Source organism: Trachymyrmex septentrionalis, unplaced genomic scaffold (genome assembly GCF_001594115.1).
Source record: "Trachymyrmex septentrionalis isolate Tsep2-gDNA-1 unplaced genomic scaffold, Tsep1.0 scaffold72, whole genome shotgun sequence".
NCBI lineage: Eukaryota > Metazoa > Arthropoda > Insecta > Hymenoptera > Formicidae > Trachymyrmex > Trachymyrmex septentrionalis.
This window is the reverse complement of record NW_017305905.1, coordinates 1,348,217-1,364,069: the sequence shown is the minus strand read 5'-3', so window position 1 is coordinate 1,364,069 and position 15,853 is coordinate 1,348,217. Positions and strand designations below refer to the sequence as shown.

Below are 15,853 nucleotides of genomic sequence, written 5' to 3'. Positions count from 1 at the left end.
TATATATATATATATATATATATATATATAAAATATATTAGGATGAGGTGAAAAAAGTGAAGTTGTGTTAATTGGAATCTAATAGTGCGCAGTTAGTATTTTATGCCAAGAAGAAATACGCAAAACTCTCTATGCGGTCGGATTATATCTTTCGTTCTGCCAAGAGTATCAAATTTTCAAATTTAACTTAAAAATTATGAAATGTTAATTTCTGAATCGGCGATCCAACCGAATTCACTATTAGATTGCCCCTCACGAAGGTTTGCCAACACATAGACGAGGGTCCGAATCCGAATTTCCTATATCCCCTCAGTCACGTTTCTCTTATTCACCAAAATCCCTCTCAGTATTATCTTACAGCCAATTAGGGAACACGTTGATTAAAAACTGCGAATCCAATATCCAAAATGGCAAATTAAAATAGTGTTTATGCTCACCCTTGAAATCAGACGTGACGAATAATGAACACAGAAGCAAAAGGCTGATTCAGAAATTAATATTTCATAATTTTTAAGTTAAATTTAAAAACTGACACTGTGGGCAAAACAGAAGATATAATCCAATCGAAGTTTTGCACATTTCTTCTTGGCGCGAATAAAATACTAACTATTGCACACTACTAGATTTTAATTAACGACTTTACTTTTTTCGGCTTACCCTAAAATATATGTACGTATGGTCGAGGCTAGTGCCTAATAATATTTATATACAAATTTTAAATACAGCTTCCCGTTACAATTGCGCGCCGATTACGCTTAAAATACAATAAGAAAAATATTAAAGCTGAAATAGTAATATTTACAAATTGAATTAATCGTCAATTTAATAATGCTAATAAGCATCTTAAAACAAGTGTGTATGGAATGTGCATGCCAAGTGAGTTTCGAAAGAAAAACTATGTTATGTTTAACCATGTTGCGATTAACCATCATATAACCATCATAACCATTAAAAATCCCGTGTGAAACTGGTCAATTAATAACAATTGGATGCCATTCTAAAAAAGAGGTCATCAAAATTTGATTTAAAAAACAACGGAAACAACCCGCTACTTTTTGAGCAACAAGTTGACTTTTTAAAATCAGTAACGAATAACGATAACGAGTTATTTAAAAAAAAAAAAAAGTTACTCTTATAAAGTAACCTCTATATACCCTACTTTGATTGTATATAAACTATCTGGCATTACATACATTACAACGTATACATATATATATATATATATATACATCGAAACAAATATTGTCCGTAGATATTTGAATAGGAAATATTTACAATTAAATTGAAATTAGCTGTATCATTAATCCCGCTATTTTAATGTTCGGTTTAAAAAGGCAGCTGCTAACGAGAGCGTCGCGCGTAAAATAGAATTCTCTGCATTATACGTATTTATCGTGCAAAATACTCGCAATGCACAAATCGTCGTGCGCGTTATCGCGACCCATAGAGCTACGCCAGAAATCCGTTTCATCTCGCGTCACTTTTTGCGACGATGCGGCGGACGATTCGGCAAACGAGCATAAAAATGGCCGTGCGTGCCACTCGTTGATCCGCTCCAATTCGTGGACGAGCGCTGATGCCGCGAAAAAAAAAAACGGAGTAAAAAAAGCTAGATGCTGATACCACCTGGCGTCGAATCATCGCCGCGATTATTATCGGTAGCCTCGCGCAGAATCACGCCAAATATCGCGTTCATTTGCAAATCACCTCAACGATACGATATTTTTCATCGGACTTTTTCTCTACAACCGGATATTTCGATCGAACCGTTGGAGCCGCGTCGCGTAAGCTTCTTATGAATATAGAACGTGACGTGGAATTATGCGGAATGACGGAAAATATGTATTTGAGGATAACGACGGGATCATAACTGACACACACATACACACACACACACACACACACACACACACACACACACACACACACACACACACACACACATATACACTCCGTACTTTCGTCGCGAATAAAGTTTCACTAAAAGTGAAATATAATTTTTGCCTAGGCATTAATCATTATTAGAATTTCAACTATAAACCAGTGATAATTAATATTCGTACAAGTTGCATGAAAGAAAATTTTCTACAACAAGTCTACTGAAACTGTTTTGAAAATTTAACTAGATCTAAAAATATAATTTTGTCCAAACTATCGAAATAAATCATAAAGGACGTTGAAATCGATTGCTGGAGTGTTGAAACTTTTCGCAACATTATTATCAGCGTTGGAACATTCTACGTAATTATTTTGATGATCCAGCAAAATTATTTTCAAAGCTGCGTCTAGTAAAATTGTCCAGAACAAAACCGTTCTTTCCACGTGGCATGATATAGATATACCGCTAGAGAGAGAGTCCCCTTTCTCATCCCCCTGCACACGTACAATTTTATTGCTAGTGGAAGACTGTAAAGTTAATTAATGGCACATAAATCGATAGACAAGAATCGACTCGGATAACTTTCGAACAACTTCTCAAGCGTTGCATTCCGGATGAGTAAAACTTACCCAATTATGTCTATCGGAAAGGACACTTTTCTTTTTTTTTTTTTTTTTTCTAAAGAGCTTAATTCCCGGCGATCGCGGTCAGTGTTACAACAGCGTCGTCCGCGTATCTTGTATGACGCGAAAGTATTACGACCGTACAAACACGCTCGGCAATTACAACTGCGTAACTTCCGTACGAACAATTAAACGTACTTTTGCACGGTCGATGCCACGTCGCGTAGCGAGTATACCGCGAGTATACAGCGCTTGTTCGCTAGCGGGCTAATTCGAGGTGCATCGACGGCGCGGCGGCGTACACGACGTGCATACACGCATCGTGTAACAATAATCGCGTAGTTAGAATTTTGCACTCGCGCGAGCGGCGTGCCGCCGCGGTTTACCTGACTTCGGGATGCAGGTAATGAGCCGATTAAACGTACAAGTGCACACCCCTCCGCAAACATTTCCTCCCTTTTCATCCTCACACTCACTCTTCCTCTTCCTCTCCCTCTTTCTCTCCTGTCTATCTCTCCCTCTCCCTCTCTCTCACCCTCTCCTCTCCCCCGGATTCTCCGCGCCTTTGTAACAGATTATGGCGCATTTCGCGTAGCACTGGATGGAAACACAACGAACTCTGCCCCTTCAACAGGAACGCACGGGGCTTTAATAATAATCGTTATAGTCGTTTGCCGTGTTCTCTGTAAAAGCTGTGTTATTCATACTTTGTTTTTTGTCTATCGATAGGAAAGAAAGAGAGAGACAAAGAGTCGTATAACGTTCCGAGAATTCTTTTCATATAATCAATCGATGCAGCGTCGTATAGAATTTGAATTGAACGCTCGCAATATATCTGTCTCTCTTAAGAGAAAAATCTCAATTTTCTGCGAATTACTTCTGTTATTGTAGAGATGTTATCAATCGTAGAAACAGAATAAATAATGTTCGCGCCAGCGAGCGTTAACAGCTTTCTTTTTTTTATTATTTTCAAGAATTATCAATATCACGTCGGTCTAATTTCGTTTCGATTATTACTGAAAATTATTAACAAGATACTAATTTATTCGTATCATTCATGCATTATTCTCTATTGTTGTTAGAAGCAACGAAAAGTGACGAGAATCTTTTTAAAAAATTCTGTTTTTCCTCAAGTAATCGTTTTCAGGTTATACAGGCTCCTTTTTAATGTATATGAATGTAGTATATATACCGCGCATGCCACTCACTCGTGAAACTCGACAATACACACGAGGAAGCTCGCTAAAACCCGAGCTTGCAAATGCTCCCCCACTTTACCCTCGCGATCCACGAGAAGGCTTGACACATATTCGTCTGAAACGAAACAAATTTTACAACTCGGGATATTCTTTCGCGCGTTACCTCCGGATGATTACACGGAAAGTACAATTTGCTGAATCTAAAGTATCTAAAAATTTAGTTAAATACAGATTTGATAATAATTTTACTGGAGCGTCAAAATAATTGTGTAGGACATACAAGCTGGTTGCTGAAATATCAAGCCGACCGAAGTCATTTTCAGATTTACGTATCCAGTTGTGAATTCAATTTTTAGATACTTTAACAGAATGGTTTCGTTTTATGTAATTTGAAAATCATAAAATATAATTCGTGCAGCAGTAAAAAAAGAGGAAGTCGCCGGCAATTATATTTTACTGCTTAGAGAGACATACATATTTTCATTCCTACGTTAATTTTAGCGACGACGACGATGATCGCAGTACGATAAATTTTGTATAATTAAGGAGACATTTCTATTGTTCCGAGCTCATTCCGTGCTTCTTCTGCTTTCTTTCCTTCTATTGTGCCTTTACGTCACTAATAAAAATCACCAATTAATTCTCGCGCATGTACATGCTCGCTCGCTCGCTCATCTCTCAACTTCTCGCTCGCTGTCCAGTATATGTATATATTCGCCCCATCGCATCCGTACGGCGATATTTACTGCATCGTGTCGCCATTACAGCGCACCCTTATTCACCAACGGCCGGGCGTCGCGCGTTCTCTCCGCCCTCGCTTGCGCGAGACCAGTGATATACTACCCCCTTTAACTATACCTCGAACGGGGTACGCGTTGGTACCATCGCTCTCGTTTTTAACGGTTTTCCGATCTTTACAACGGCGTGGTGTCAGTCGCGCATTGTATCTCGTTCCTACGGTAAAGTCCTATCAAGACCAAGAGAACCTAGCCGTAAATTATATCTCGCTCACCTCCCCCCCCCCTCTCTCTCTCTCGCGGGCGCGCGCGCTCTTTCTCTCTCCAACCCCTTTCTCTATCTTCCCCGCACTTCCAGCTGCAGTCTTTCTGCAGCGCGATAAAGCGCATCGATCCTATGCCATCCGGCGGTCCCGCAGGATAAATGCTCGACGCAGCCGGGCATCCCCCGAATTTCCCGTACCCTGGTGCACGCACGCACGCACGCACACAGCACACAGGCAGACGTACGCGCGTGTTCGCACGTCCACGTCACGTGCGCAGAAATATCCCGGCGTTGCAGCGAAATTGCAAGAATTTCCACTGCGGATCGCCGTCCGAATGACGGTGCAGCGTTCGTACCGCGACGCGGTGCCCCGATAAAACACGGTACAGGTGTGCGACTCCGCTCCCCGGCGACGTCGATCTCTTTGTTCGATCCCTCCTGCCATTCGCCTGATTCGGCATTCGGGGAAGGGACGTGCCTTGCTTTTGCCGCCCGCACGCTCGCTCGCTCGCTCGCTCGCTCGTCATTTTTATCCCGGCAACTGGCCGTGCGCGGTTCCGTGACTGACGCGGCTTCTGGATTTATAATGTTCCATCCTCTTTCCGCGCAATCTATCCACACACTCGGGATTGCACATCGGGTCGATACGCATTCGTGAATCTCCGAATCCTCCGAATCGTTCTTCCGATTATATATAGTTTTTCTCAATATCATTGCAAACAATGCTTGAATTGTAGGGGATAGGAAAAATCGACGGGGAAGCAAATGCAAAAATTGCGCCGCTCGTAATCCCGCGCCTCGAGCGAAAAATGACAGAAATGTGATGTGACGTCAAAGTGAAGTATCGACATTCGAGAACAATAGCACCATTTTTCATCGATCTATCTTTATTATCATCTTCCCCGTCTCAATTGTGTCAGTTTTGCGAGAAAAGTCCTTGGAAATTGTAGCATTTTCCACTGTATGTTCTATCGGTTTAGACTCTACCTTGCAACAGTTTAATTCCACCTCTAATCCAAACCTCCCCCTCCCCTCCCCCTCCCCTCCCCTGCCGAGCGTCTATCGCAGCCCGTTCGTCACGAATCTGTCCTGGGAGAAGCGTAGTCAGTCGCAGCTGACAGCGCGAACGAGGGAAATTTCCACGTGCGAAAGGTTTGTTCCGTTTAAATTAAAATGCGTGCGAGTGTCCGAAGGACAGAGCGCGTTAGAATTGTTGGCGGACATTTCCATCGACTTTCTCTCGAAATGAAAACTGTACTAGCGAACGAGCTTACGCGCGAAACGCGCTTAAAAATCGACCATCTCTTCCGGTGCAATTTATTGAGAAATACAATTTGAAATACATCACAGATATCGATATGGATTCATCGACGTTGAAGATACGAGAGACGCGCGAAGGTGTAGAGGAAAAAAAGAAATTTGAATGAAATAGAAACAACATAAATTTAGAGAAAGCTTTTATTTTGATTCGCGTTGCGAATCGTGCCGGCAACAAGAGCTGGCTTTAATAAAATCTCCCCCGCGCCGCCGGACCCATTTCAATCATATTAACCCGTTTTACGTTCGGCTGTTTTACGTGACAATAATCATAAATTATTGTCTCACTAACCGCATTTGTTTTGTAAATTATATCTGGGGGATAGATTTATTGCGTAAAACGAATATGTCGATGGTAGTTTCGATGGAATATAAATTTTTTGTGATGCGCTTGGTGTCTGAATTGCGTTTGGCGCGATTGCATATTCTGGCTGCGAAATACGTAATAAATATACAAAATTGATGTACAGATTAATAGATGTCTGTCAAGCTCTTCGTACGTAAACAATCCCAAATTTCTTATTGCCGATAGCAATTAATCGGAAATAATTAATATTAACTTGGAGCAGAGGAATTTTGTTGTCAAATAAAATGAACGTATTATTGTGTTGTTCCCCCCTATTAATATAATAATATTGTAATTATTTTATCAGGAATACATATAAAGTAAAAGATATACGCAATAATAAAAGAAGTAAAATAAAGACTGTACCGTTATATATACACCGGTTATATATACCGAGAATAAATAGAGTCTGTTCTTTCGAGCAAAACTTTTCGCACCGTTCACCATGTAGTTTCTCTTTTTTTTTCAACGCAGAAAGGAAAGGAGGAAAAATAAATCGTACAAGAAAAGTTCAGCTGAATAGAACAGACCTGTATTGGCAACTATATAGGTGACAACTATGCAAGTTTTATGTGTAGAATTAATATGCGCACACACACATACACACACACAATTTATTATAACTATAAAATAGCTTATATATATATATATTCAACTATATATGTATAATATTGTATATAAATTAATTCTACATATAAAACTTGTGTAATATCAAACTTGTCACCTATACTTGTTTGTACACTATTAGATATCAAAGGAGCAATGGATAAAGGAAAATTTCAATCCCTTGAATTAAATAATATTTTGTTATTTTTAACTTCCGTATGTCAAATGTAAATTAAACAATTTTTATTTTGGTTGAATTGCTCAATATGAAAGAACGTAGTATGCACACTAAAAAACATTTTATATTTGTGCTAGAAACAGTCAGTATCTTGTTAAAATTTTGCATCGAATTTTTAATATATCCAAGTGTTAATTTAATACAATGTGATTGTATTATTTTAACATTTTGTATATTAAATTGATATTCAACATTTTTTAGTATTAAAATAGCACAATTTATGAGTACGTAAACAAATGATAAAAATAATTTTTATATTTCTAAGATAAATTAATATTTTCTGATATATTATATATATATATATATATAAATTAGACTTTAAAAAGCGAGAAAGAGAGAAAGCGAGAGAGAGAGAGAGAGAGAAAACACGAAATTTCTAGTATATATACATAATAATTGCGTTAATAAGAATTCGTCAAATGTGTCCATCAAATCAATCATTTGATGTTTGCGTTGATCGATCACTTGGCTTTATTAGTTTCCATAATGAAGATGTTCAGCGTAGTCTCGCACGTTTCTCTCAAAGTTGGTACAATTTTTCTTTTATCACCGTACCCACGTTCCGGAGCGCGTCCATTATTTACGCACGCTCTGAGAAACTGTGCATCGTAGTAAGTCCGAATGCACCGCACCGACTGAAATAGTAATGCCGCGTTTTACATTTCATGCGACCGAAGGCACGCCTCCACGCCGAATACCACGGTATTATTCACCGACGGAAACGGAACAAGCTAAGCCTCGACCGCCAACTTTTCTTATTCCAAACTCGTTCCAAATGCAACTGCACCGGCGCTACCGCATCTACGTGCAAACATGTGCGAGATTAGCTAGCTAACGCGAGAAAACAGGCGGAGGAAGATGTTTCTCCTATTCTGGAATTGACACCCCTCATTAAAAGAAATGTATATACGAGTATAAGAGATAAATTACGAAATAAATAAGAAAAAAGTATATATATATATATATATAAATGAGTTGAATATGTGTAACTGAATGTAAATGTAAATTACAAATAAGACAATTTCAGACAATGAATGATAGAAATTTAACAGAGTGAAATGATACAAATGAATTTTTTTAAATGTTCTTAAATGTAAATAAGACATAATAAGTAATGAGTAGTTTTGTAACAAGTAGTTTTGAAATATAGGATCGTTATGTCTAGATAAAATACGAGATAACGGAAAATTGCTACCTAATATTTCCATCAAAAGCAAGTTATGGAGATGCGAAGGTTTGCAATGCATAACGGTAGTGTATTCCAAATTTCCGCATCTGCATACCGAAATATGTCTTTGAAAGTCTCTAATTTGCATCTCAGTAGTAAAAGATTCCTTTTGCTCGTAAACTATGTAACAAAATTCTCTAGCAGTGCGTACATATTTGATGAAAATCAGGTATATCGGAAAAGGCAATTAAAAAATCAAAACTGTATGGAGAGTGTGTTAAATAAATGTTTTATATATATATATACACACACACACACACACACACACATATCACAAATGATAAACAGCAGAGATGTACACACTATATGTAGATTTGCGCATGCTGCATATATTAACCAAGCATATTTTCTTTATGCGATTTTTTTTTGGAGCGACAAGATGCCAGAAGATGCCATCCAACTTGATCGCATTTCGGCTTTACTTCCTTCGCCTTGGCTCTATATCTATTCCCGGTCTGTCTTCTTTTCTCTCGTTTACTTCCGGCTCGGTCCTTGGCGCCGCTGGTAAAAAACTAGCCGAATAAATATGTCCCGTATTCTTTGCACGGCCATTGTGGTCGAGGCGTCGCGGTAAAATACGAGGCCTTTATTATCCTATGAGTCTCAGGCGCGGCAGCGCGACCGGAATAAACTCACGACTACGGTAAACTCCGTGCAAGACCTACGGTCAGGATAAAATAGCCGGAATCTTCCAGAAGACGCTTTTCTCGCGCATGTCCGTGTCGGGCTTATCTATTTTTTATCAAACAACGAAATGTAATATTTTAGAGTCTCTAAAGCATTAGACAAAGTGAAAATTCAAACTTAAACAAGTACATTGTTAACCCTGCACGTTATAAATGAGGAAATACAAGGTTGATACGTACATGAGCATATATTATTTTATAGTAAAATTGTGTGAGAGCATTTGATGTTGAAATTAATGTCCATTTCAAACCAAAGTCAATTGATATATCAATTTCAAAATCAAATGTTCCCACACACAACTGGAAAAAGATTGGTAATAATAATAATCAAATCTAGATGATAGTTACTGAAGCTTCGGTGAAATAATTTCAATTAAATGTTCAATAAAATGTTCGGTGTTAATATAACTAAAATCATAACTAAACGTTTACTTTACTTTTGTAATTATTATCAAATGGTTGATGAACGTTATTACGATTGGTGTAACTTTATTTAATATTGCGCAGCAATGCGCACGATATAAAATACATCTGCTAACTATTGTCAGATTTTATAAAATCGGTTCAAATAATCATTACACTGGAACAACATCGATCTCGGAATCGATACTTAATAATCGAATAAACCATCAAGTCGTAAAAGACCAAAAGCGAACCCGTAGAACAGTAGGCCGCCACCACCACCACCACCACCACCACCACCACATCGTGATTGGCGATCGGATATTTTGCTAGGTCACGCCAAAGCCAAAGAGGTGAGAAAAGTGGTATAAATGAGGAAAAGAGGAAGAGAGGAAGAGAAGGAGAGAGAGAGAGAGAGAGAGAGAGAGCAAAGGGAAACGAGAGAAAGAGAATAGCTGGGAAAAGGGATGAGGATGGAGGAGAGTCGGAGCTCTCGTTAATAACCGGACTCGACTTGATTATGGTCGCCACCAGCAGCGCAGCGCGGCGCATCGGCCGCTTTAGTCTCGGCGCGGCGGTCGCATCGAACGAGGTAGCCGCTAATGGGCCGGATATGGATGAAAAATTATCTCGGCTTAATGCGCGCGCGAGCGTGAGCACGAGCGCGAGGCCGGGGCCGTTTTTCGTTATTACGCGAGCTCCGCCGCTTTAAGGCGAGCTCTGCCGGCGAATAGATACTACCGCGTCCTTTACTTCGGCCCTCTCTTCCTTCCTCTTTTCTCTCTCTCTCTCTCTCTCTCTCTCTCTCTCTCCCCCCCTCCCTTTCTCCTCTTTCTACATATTTATCCGTCTCTCCGACTGTCCAAATTCGTTCCATAATTAAGCGCTTGATTATCGGGCTAATCGTACTGGGCGTTTCCAACGGAACGGTCGGCACAGTTGATTTCCGATGCCCGGACCGGAATAATTTAATTTATGGCGAGCACTCTTCCCCGCACCGCTCTCACCACGCGCCGCCGTCCCCCGCTTAAATGTTTATAACGCCGACGCTAGTTCGTGCGATAACGTAAACAGAATGATTGATTAACCGCACCGAATCAGTGGTCGCGCGGATGCTCCTTAAGCGAAGAGAGCGCGCGACGGTCACGCGATACTTGGACATTATCGCTACCAACTAACTCATTCTATCGTTTTAGACAGGCGTCCCGTTTTAATTTCATTTCCATGTAAATTACGTTATAGACTTATGTGTACGTCTAAATTATTTCGTGTAAAATTGATGGGAAAAAGTGATAACAAAACGCGGACGTGGAAGCACTGAAAAGTTTGTTTTTTTTTTTCGCTTTACACTAACTTTTACATTGTACGTGTAACTTACTTAAATGAAAAATATTACAATTAATAATACAGTTTCGAATGTTTCAAAAAATGTTCTCTCTTCCCTCATGCACGTCATGTGTACCGAGTATCTCGCATTTCCATGTACATATAATTCATTTGACGTAATCGGGTGACAATTTTCTCAAAATCGAATGAGTGTACTCGTATGTAGGTATAGCTAGATAAATAAAAATAGATGAAATTTTTTTTCTAACAGACGATAAATTTACGAGGGGAAAAGATAATTTTTTTCCTTTTTCAACATAAACGATCCGAGCACATTCGAAATTGAAACTTAAACTAATATTCCGAGAAAATTGGGGAAAAATCACGAACGTGTCGTGTTAATTGGTTACGAAGAATAAATGTTCCCGCGAGCCTATGGAGGCTCTCTTTGCAAACTATCGAACTCGGAAGAGGTATTTCGGACCGGCACTCACACGATCCCGCGGGAGACACGTGCAGCGAGCAAGATTACACCTGGTAACGCGACTAATCCTTTATAGCTAGTTACACCCAGAAACTTCCGCGCGAGAGTCGCAAAAGTTTTGCGGTAGCAAATAATTCGGCGATAGGTAACTTTTGCAAGTGCTGTACGTGTCGGGCGAACGCTTTTAACGGCGCAGAGTTAGCGACGGAGAGCGCGAGAGCGAGAGAGCGCGAGAGCGAGAGCGAGAGAGAGAGAGAGAGAGAGAGAGAGAGAGTGAGAGAGCGCTCATTGCAGCCAACCTGAGAAACAAACGTGATTATTTGCGCAGCGCTTCCGATAACCGTGATCGAGCGAATCGTTCGAACGCGCGACGGAAGTGATCGGCGGAAGCACAGCCGGGTTTTTCAAACACCAGCCGTGTAAATAACGTCGACTTGTTTTCAATTCATCGAATGGAATTTCTCGCGTGCAACGTATATTGCCTTCTAATAACAGCAGGGGTCGCCAATTACGAGCTATCGAAGTGCAAAGTAAATATAAATGGAAAATAGACATGAAGTTGCACGTGAGAGAAAATATGATTATAAAATATTTATACAATCCAGCTGAATTGTTAATATAAATATACGATATACAATATAACAAAAAAAGAGAAATCTTATATTAAATCTAGGTAAAAGATAAAATAAGAATTGATCGAATTTCAAACGGGAATCATCCCAAGTAGATGAAATAGAACGCAAATCATCGTGACATCAAAATGAACTTCGAAATCATGTTAAAAATCACTTTTCAATCAGTAACGATCAGTTTCACTTAACGTCATTTTGATATTATCATGATTTGTTGTTCCGCTTGGGAGAACAACAGGTCACGATAACATCCGAATGACGTTAAAGCGAATTATGATTGATCCAAAAGTGATTTTTAATTCTCATTTTCGAGCCATTTCGACGCGTGAAACGTCATCGTGACTATTTGTTCTACTTGAGATTTTCCGGCCGTGTCTTTCTCTCTATTGTTAAAATCGCGAAATAACATAAGGTATTACATTTTAGGATAACGATTGTTTCGGCACGATTCAGCGCCGTTCGGCGGACAGAGTATAATTATCTCTTCCAGTGCAATCTGATCCCGTTTTACGGTATCTTGACGCGAGGCCTCCATCAGCCTTGCGGAGCGCGGGACGCGGCGCGATCGAGTTTGGGCCACGATGTCCAGGAGATTACGGGATACTCAATTAGGGGATTCAGTGTCATAGAATTCGAGAGCCTCGGATCAAGAGCTCTTATCGTGCGAGTAACTTTGGATATATACCCGCCAATTCCGCTCCGAGTATTTCGGCTGCCGCTATCCACGAGCTCGCGAACGACTTCGAGAAAAATGTCGAGAGTCGTTGTCGTTGGCGGCATCGACAAGAAAATCGCCCTCTGCTTCAACGGCATGCTGCTAAATGCGTGCGTTAAACCTTTTTGTAAGTTTATCATCATATGCGGTACGTTCGTTTGATTATTATTTTAGTATAAAACCATAATGATTATTTTATATCCAATAAGTTTGCTTTTTATTTAGCGGAAAGTGATTAAATAAATGCAGTGAGAGAAAAGGCAACATTTTTCACCATCTAAAGATTAATTAATTCTTACTTCCGTGTATGAAATGGAAAGCTTTTACAAAATTAAATTCTTTCAATGCAACAGTACTTTGTACATACATACATACACACACACACACACACACACACACACACACACACACACACATATATATATATATATATATAGAGAGAGAGAGAGAGAGAGAGAGAGCAGTTATTTTTCCGATAATTTAAACAATTATCGTTTCGATGTGAAATTAATTATTTTTAAAATTTCATCTTTCGCACGCAATGCTTTCACATGCAGAATGCTCTGCAATATTTGTTTTAATTCAACGCGCATAGCGATCTTTAAATCACCTACGCTGCCTATGCAGGCGATAAAATAGGCTTGTGCAGTAATGCTTGATATTGGGGAAAACTGCGAAACATCTGTTCAAGAAGCGTATGACGCTAGCGAGAGATTAAACCGTCAGAATGGCGATCGCGAGAGAATTTCGAGCCGATTGGCGAGAGAGTGCTGTGCAAATCCTGACGCAGTCTTATCGATCCGAGAGGAGAAGCGAAATAACGAACGAACGATACGGTGCACAGTTTGTTGCGATTACTCCGGCTCGTGGCTATTTGTTTTCCATAGCGGTGCGGTAGCACCGAAATATCGGAGCCAGTGGCAGCGCAGAAACAATTTCGCGCGGCGCAGGAGTGACGGCTGAAATATCGCTAGGAATGTCATCTATCGTACATCACCCCGGATATGAGTAATATTCACGTAAAACTCAAGTCCTTACGAGCGACATTCATCGCCCTTCGAAAACGTGCCGACAAGAATTTTACTCCGTACATCCTCCTTTCTGGATGACGGACGACGCGGCTCGTCAGCATAATTAACGATATTCGATCAAGCAAACCTAGCTCGAACCTGTGTCAACTTTTAAAGGGCCGCGTCGAGTCGTATGTATATTTGCCGAAACATTTTCCAATTCTAACACAGAATTTCTAGTTTAATTTCTTACCTCGAAATTACCACTTTACATTACAAATGTTATGTTAACAGTTGTATATGGATAAATGATGATTTTGCGTCTCTTAGATATTTTCTTGCGTCTGATAGATATTTTCTTTTAGAGGAGACAGAGGAAGAGAGAGAGAGAGAGAGAGTAAATTCTAATCAACTTTAATTGACGTCTACGATCAGAAACGCCTTGCAAGCAGCATAAAGTTTTCTGATCCTTCGGGGATTAAGTGAAGTCGAACGAGAGAGGTAGTGTTATGTGCAAATGAATTGAATTCACTTGTCTTTAAGTCGCATTTGTCCAACATGAGACGATAAGCCTCGATAAGCTATCAACAACTCCGAGTATCGCGTTCTGGCCAGGTTTCCCTCAAGTCAAATCAAAGCTCTCCCCCGCTATCACTACGTGACGGCGAATTATCGTTCTCGAGTATCGCTCTCGAAACTTTCGCGGCACCGCGTTCTAATCCGACGAATCTCGTCACGCGACCTCACCAAGTATGTCACCAGCTGCTTTTCGACCCAGTCTTAAAGCAACTCCTGTCGGGAAAAGCCCGGGGATCGAGACTCGCTGAAAGCTTTCGAACTTGGGGAGCCGGTAATCAAGACCATTGAAAGTGCGATATCATTTCGGCGAGAGTGCAATTTTCGACAATACAGCAATTATATACTGAATATATACGCAAGAAGAAACGAATCTCATCGCTGATTCGTGACGAAATAAATATACAGAGGTCATCTTTGCGCGTCGACGACGGTTTCAGCTTGCCGAGTTTCGACCTACGTCACTTTTCCCCCCAAATCCCCCTTTACTACAATCGGTAGCGTTGTAGATTCGAGAGTGTGGCTGCTACAGGAGCGTATACGTTTCCGCTCGCATTCTCAAAAGAGGCATTTTTCAAAAGAGAAGGAAGATTCCTCGCTCACCGGTCATCGTAGACGAAACCCGCTTGCAGGGTGTTGCAGTAGAGTGCCGTCGCGACGAGGGCGCAGGCTACGGCGAGGATATCCATGTCACATCGTGCTGTCGAGAAGGCTGGCGGCGACAGCGACGTCGACGGCGGCGGCCTCTTAACTTGTTGCACGTCCGCGGGCCTTCCTCCTGCACCACTACTGCTACCACCAGCAGCACCAGCACCACCGCCACCACCACCTCCTCCTCCTCCTCCTCCTCCTCCTCCTCCTCCTCTTCCGCCGCCCCTACGCCTCCGCCTGACGCGGCCGGTTCTTCGCGCGGCGACGGCCGAGACGTCCGCCGGACGATCGAACGACCGCCGATCTGACGTCGCCTGCCTGGATGACGGGTACCGGGCGGGATGAATGTCGGTGACGCGTCCCCAAATACGATCCAGCGACGAAGCGGCTCCCGGCGACGCGGACGGACCCGGGTTCTCGATCTCTTCCGGCGCGGGCGGCGCGACCGCGAAATTCAACCGCCTCTTCACTTCGAGGTCTCACATCGGTCGTTCGACGAATTCAGCGTTGCAAATTCAGGGGGGGGGATCAAGTGCGTTCGCCGCGGTGTCGAAATACCCCGCTTGACTCGATCCCGAGACGAGAGGGACACGACGGAGGAATCGATCTGGGTCGACCGCTCGGCGAGAGAGATCACGCAGCTTGTCGAAAATATCGCGACGATCGAGATCTCAACTCGCGAGTAATTACTGGCCCACGCAATGGTGAACCTCGAGGAGTCGTTCGTCGCGGTCGGCGCTCTCTTTCCGCCGACGGCGACGTCCCTCGCGCCAGAGTCGTTCTAATCATTCACGGACTCACGTTTGTACTCCGTTATACCTCCCGCGTGTATAACCGTTACTCCTCTCCGCAACGAGAGGAATCGTCCTGGGAATCGTGTTCCTTGGGAAGGGAGACTCGGAGGAAGAAAAAGTAGTCGTTGGAAAAGGAAGT

General features: G+C 41.5%; 1 protein-coding gene across 3 annotated transcripts in view; it reads right to left on the bottom strand.

Annotated features, from left to right (window-relative positions):
- Window positions 1–15,101, bottom strand: part of LOC108753839 (transmembrane and TPR repeat-containing protein CG4341) — a 296,558-nt gene extending 281,457 nt beyond the window's left edge. For all 3 annotated transcript variants that reach the window (XM_018495770.1, XM_018495772.1, XM_018495771.1), the window contains exon 1: window positions 14,873–15,101. In XM_018495770.1, the coding sequence (XP_018351272.1) occupies window positions 14,873–14,958 (86 nt within the window). In that variant the 5' untranslated portion in view covers window positions 14,959–15,101. The remainder of the gene's footprint in view (window positions 1–14,872) is intronic.
- Window positions 15,102–15,853: the final 752 nt, after the last annotated feature.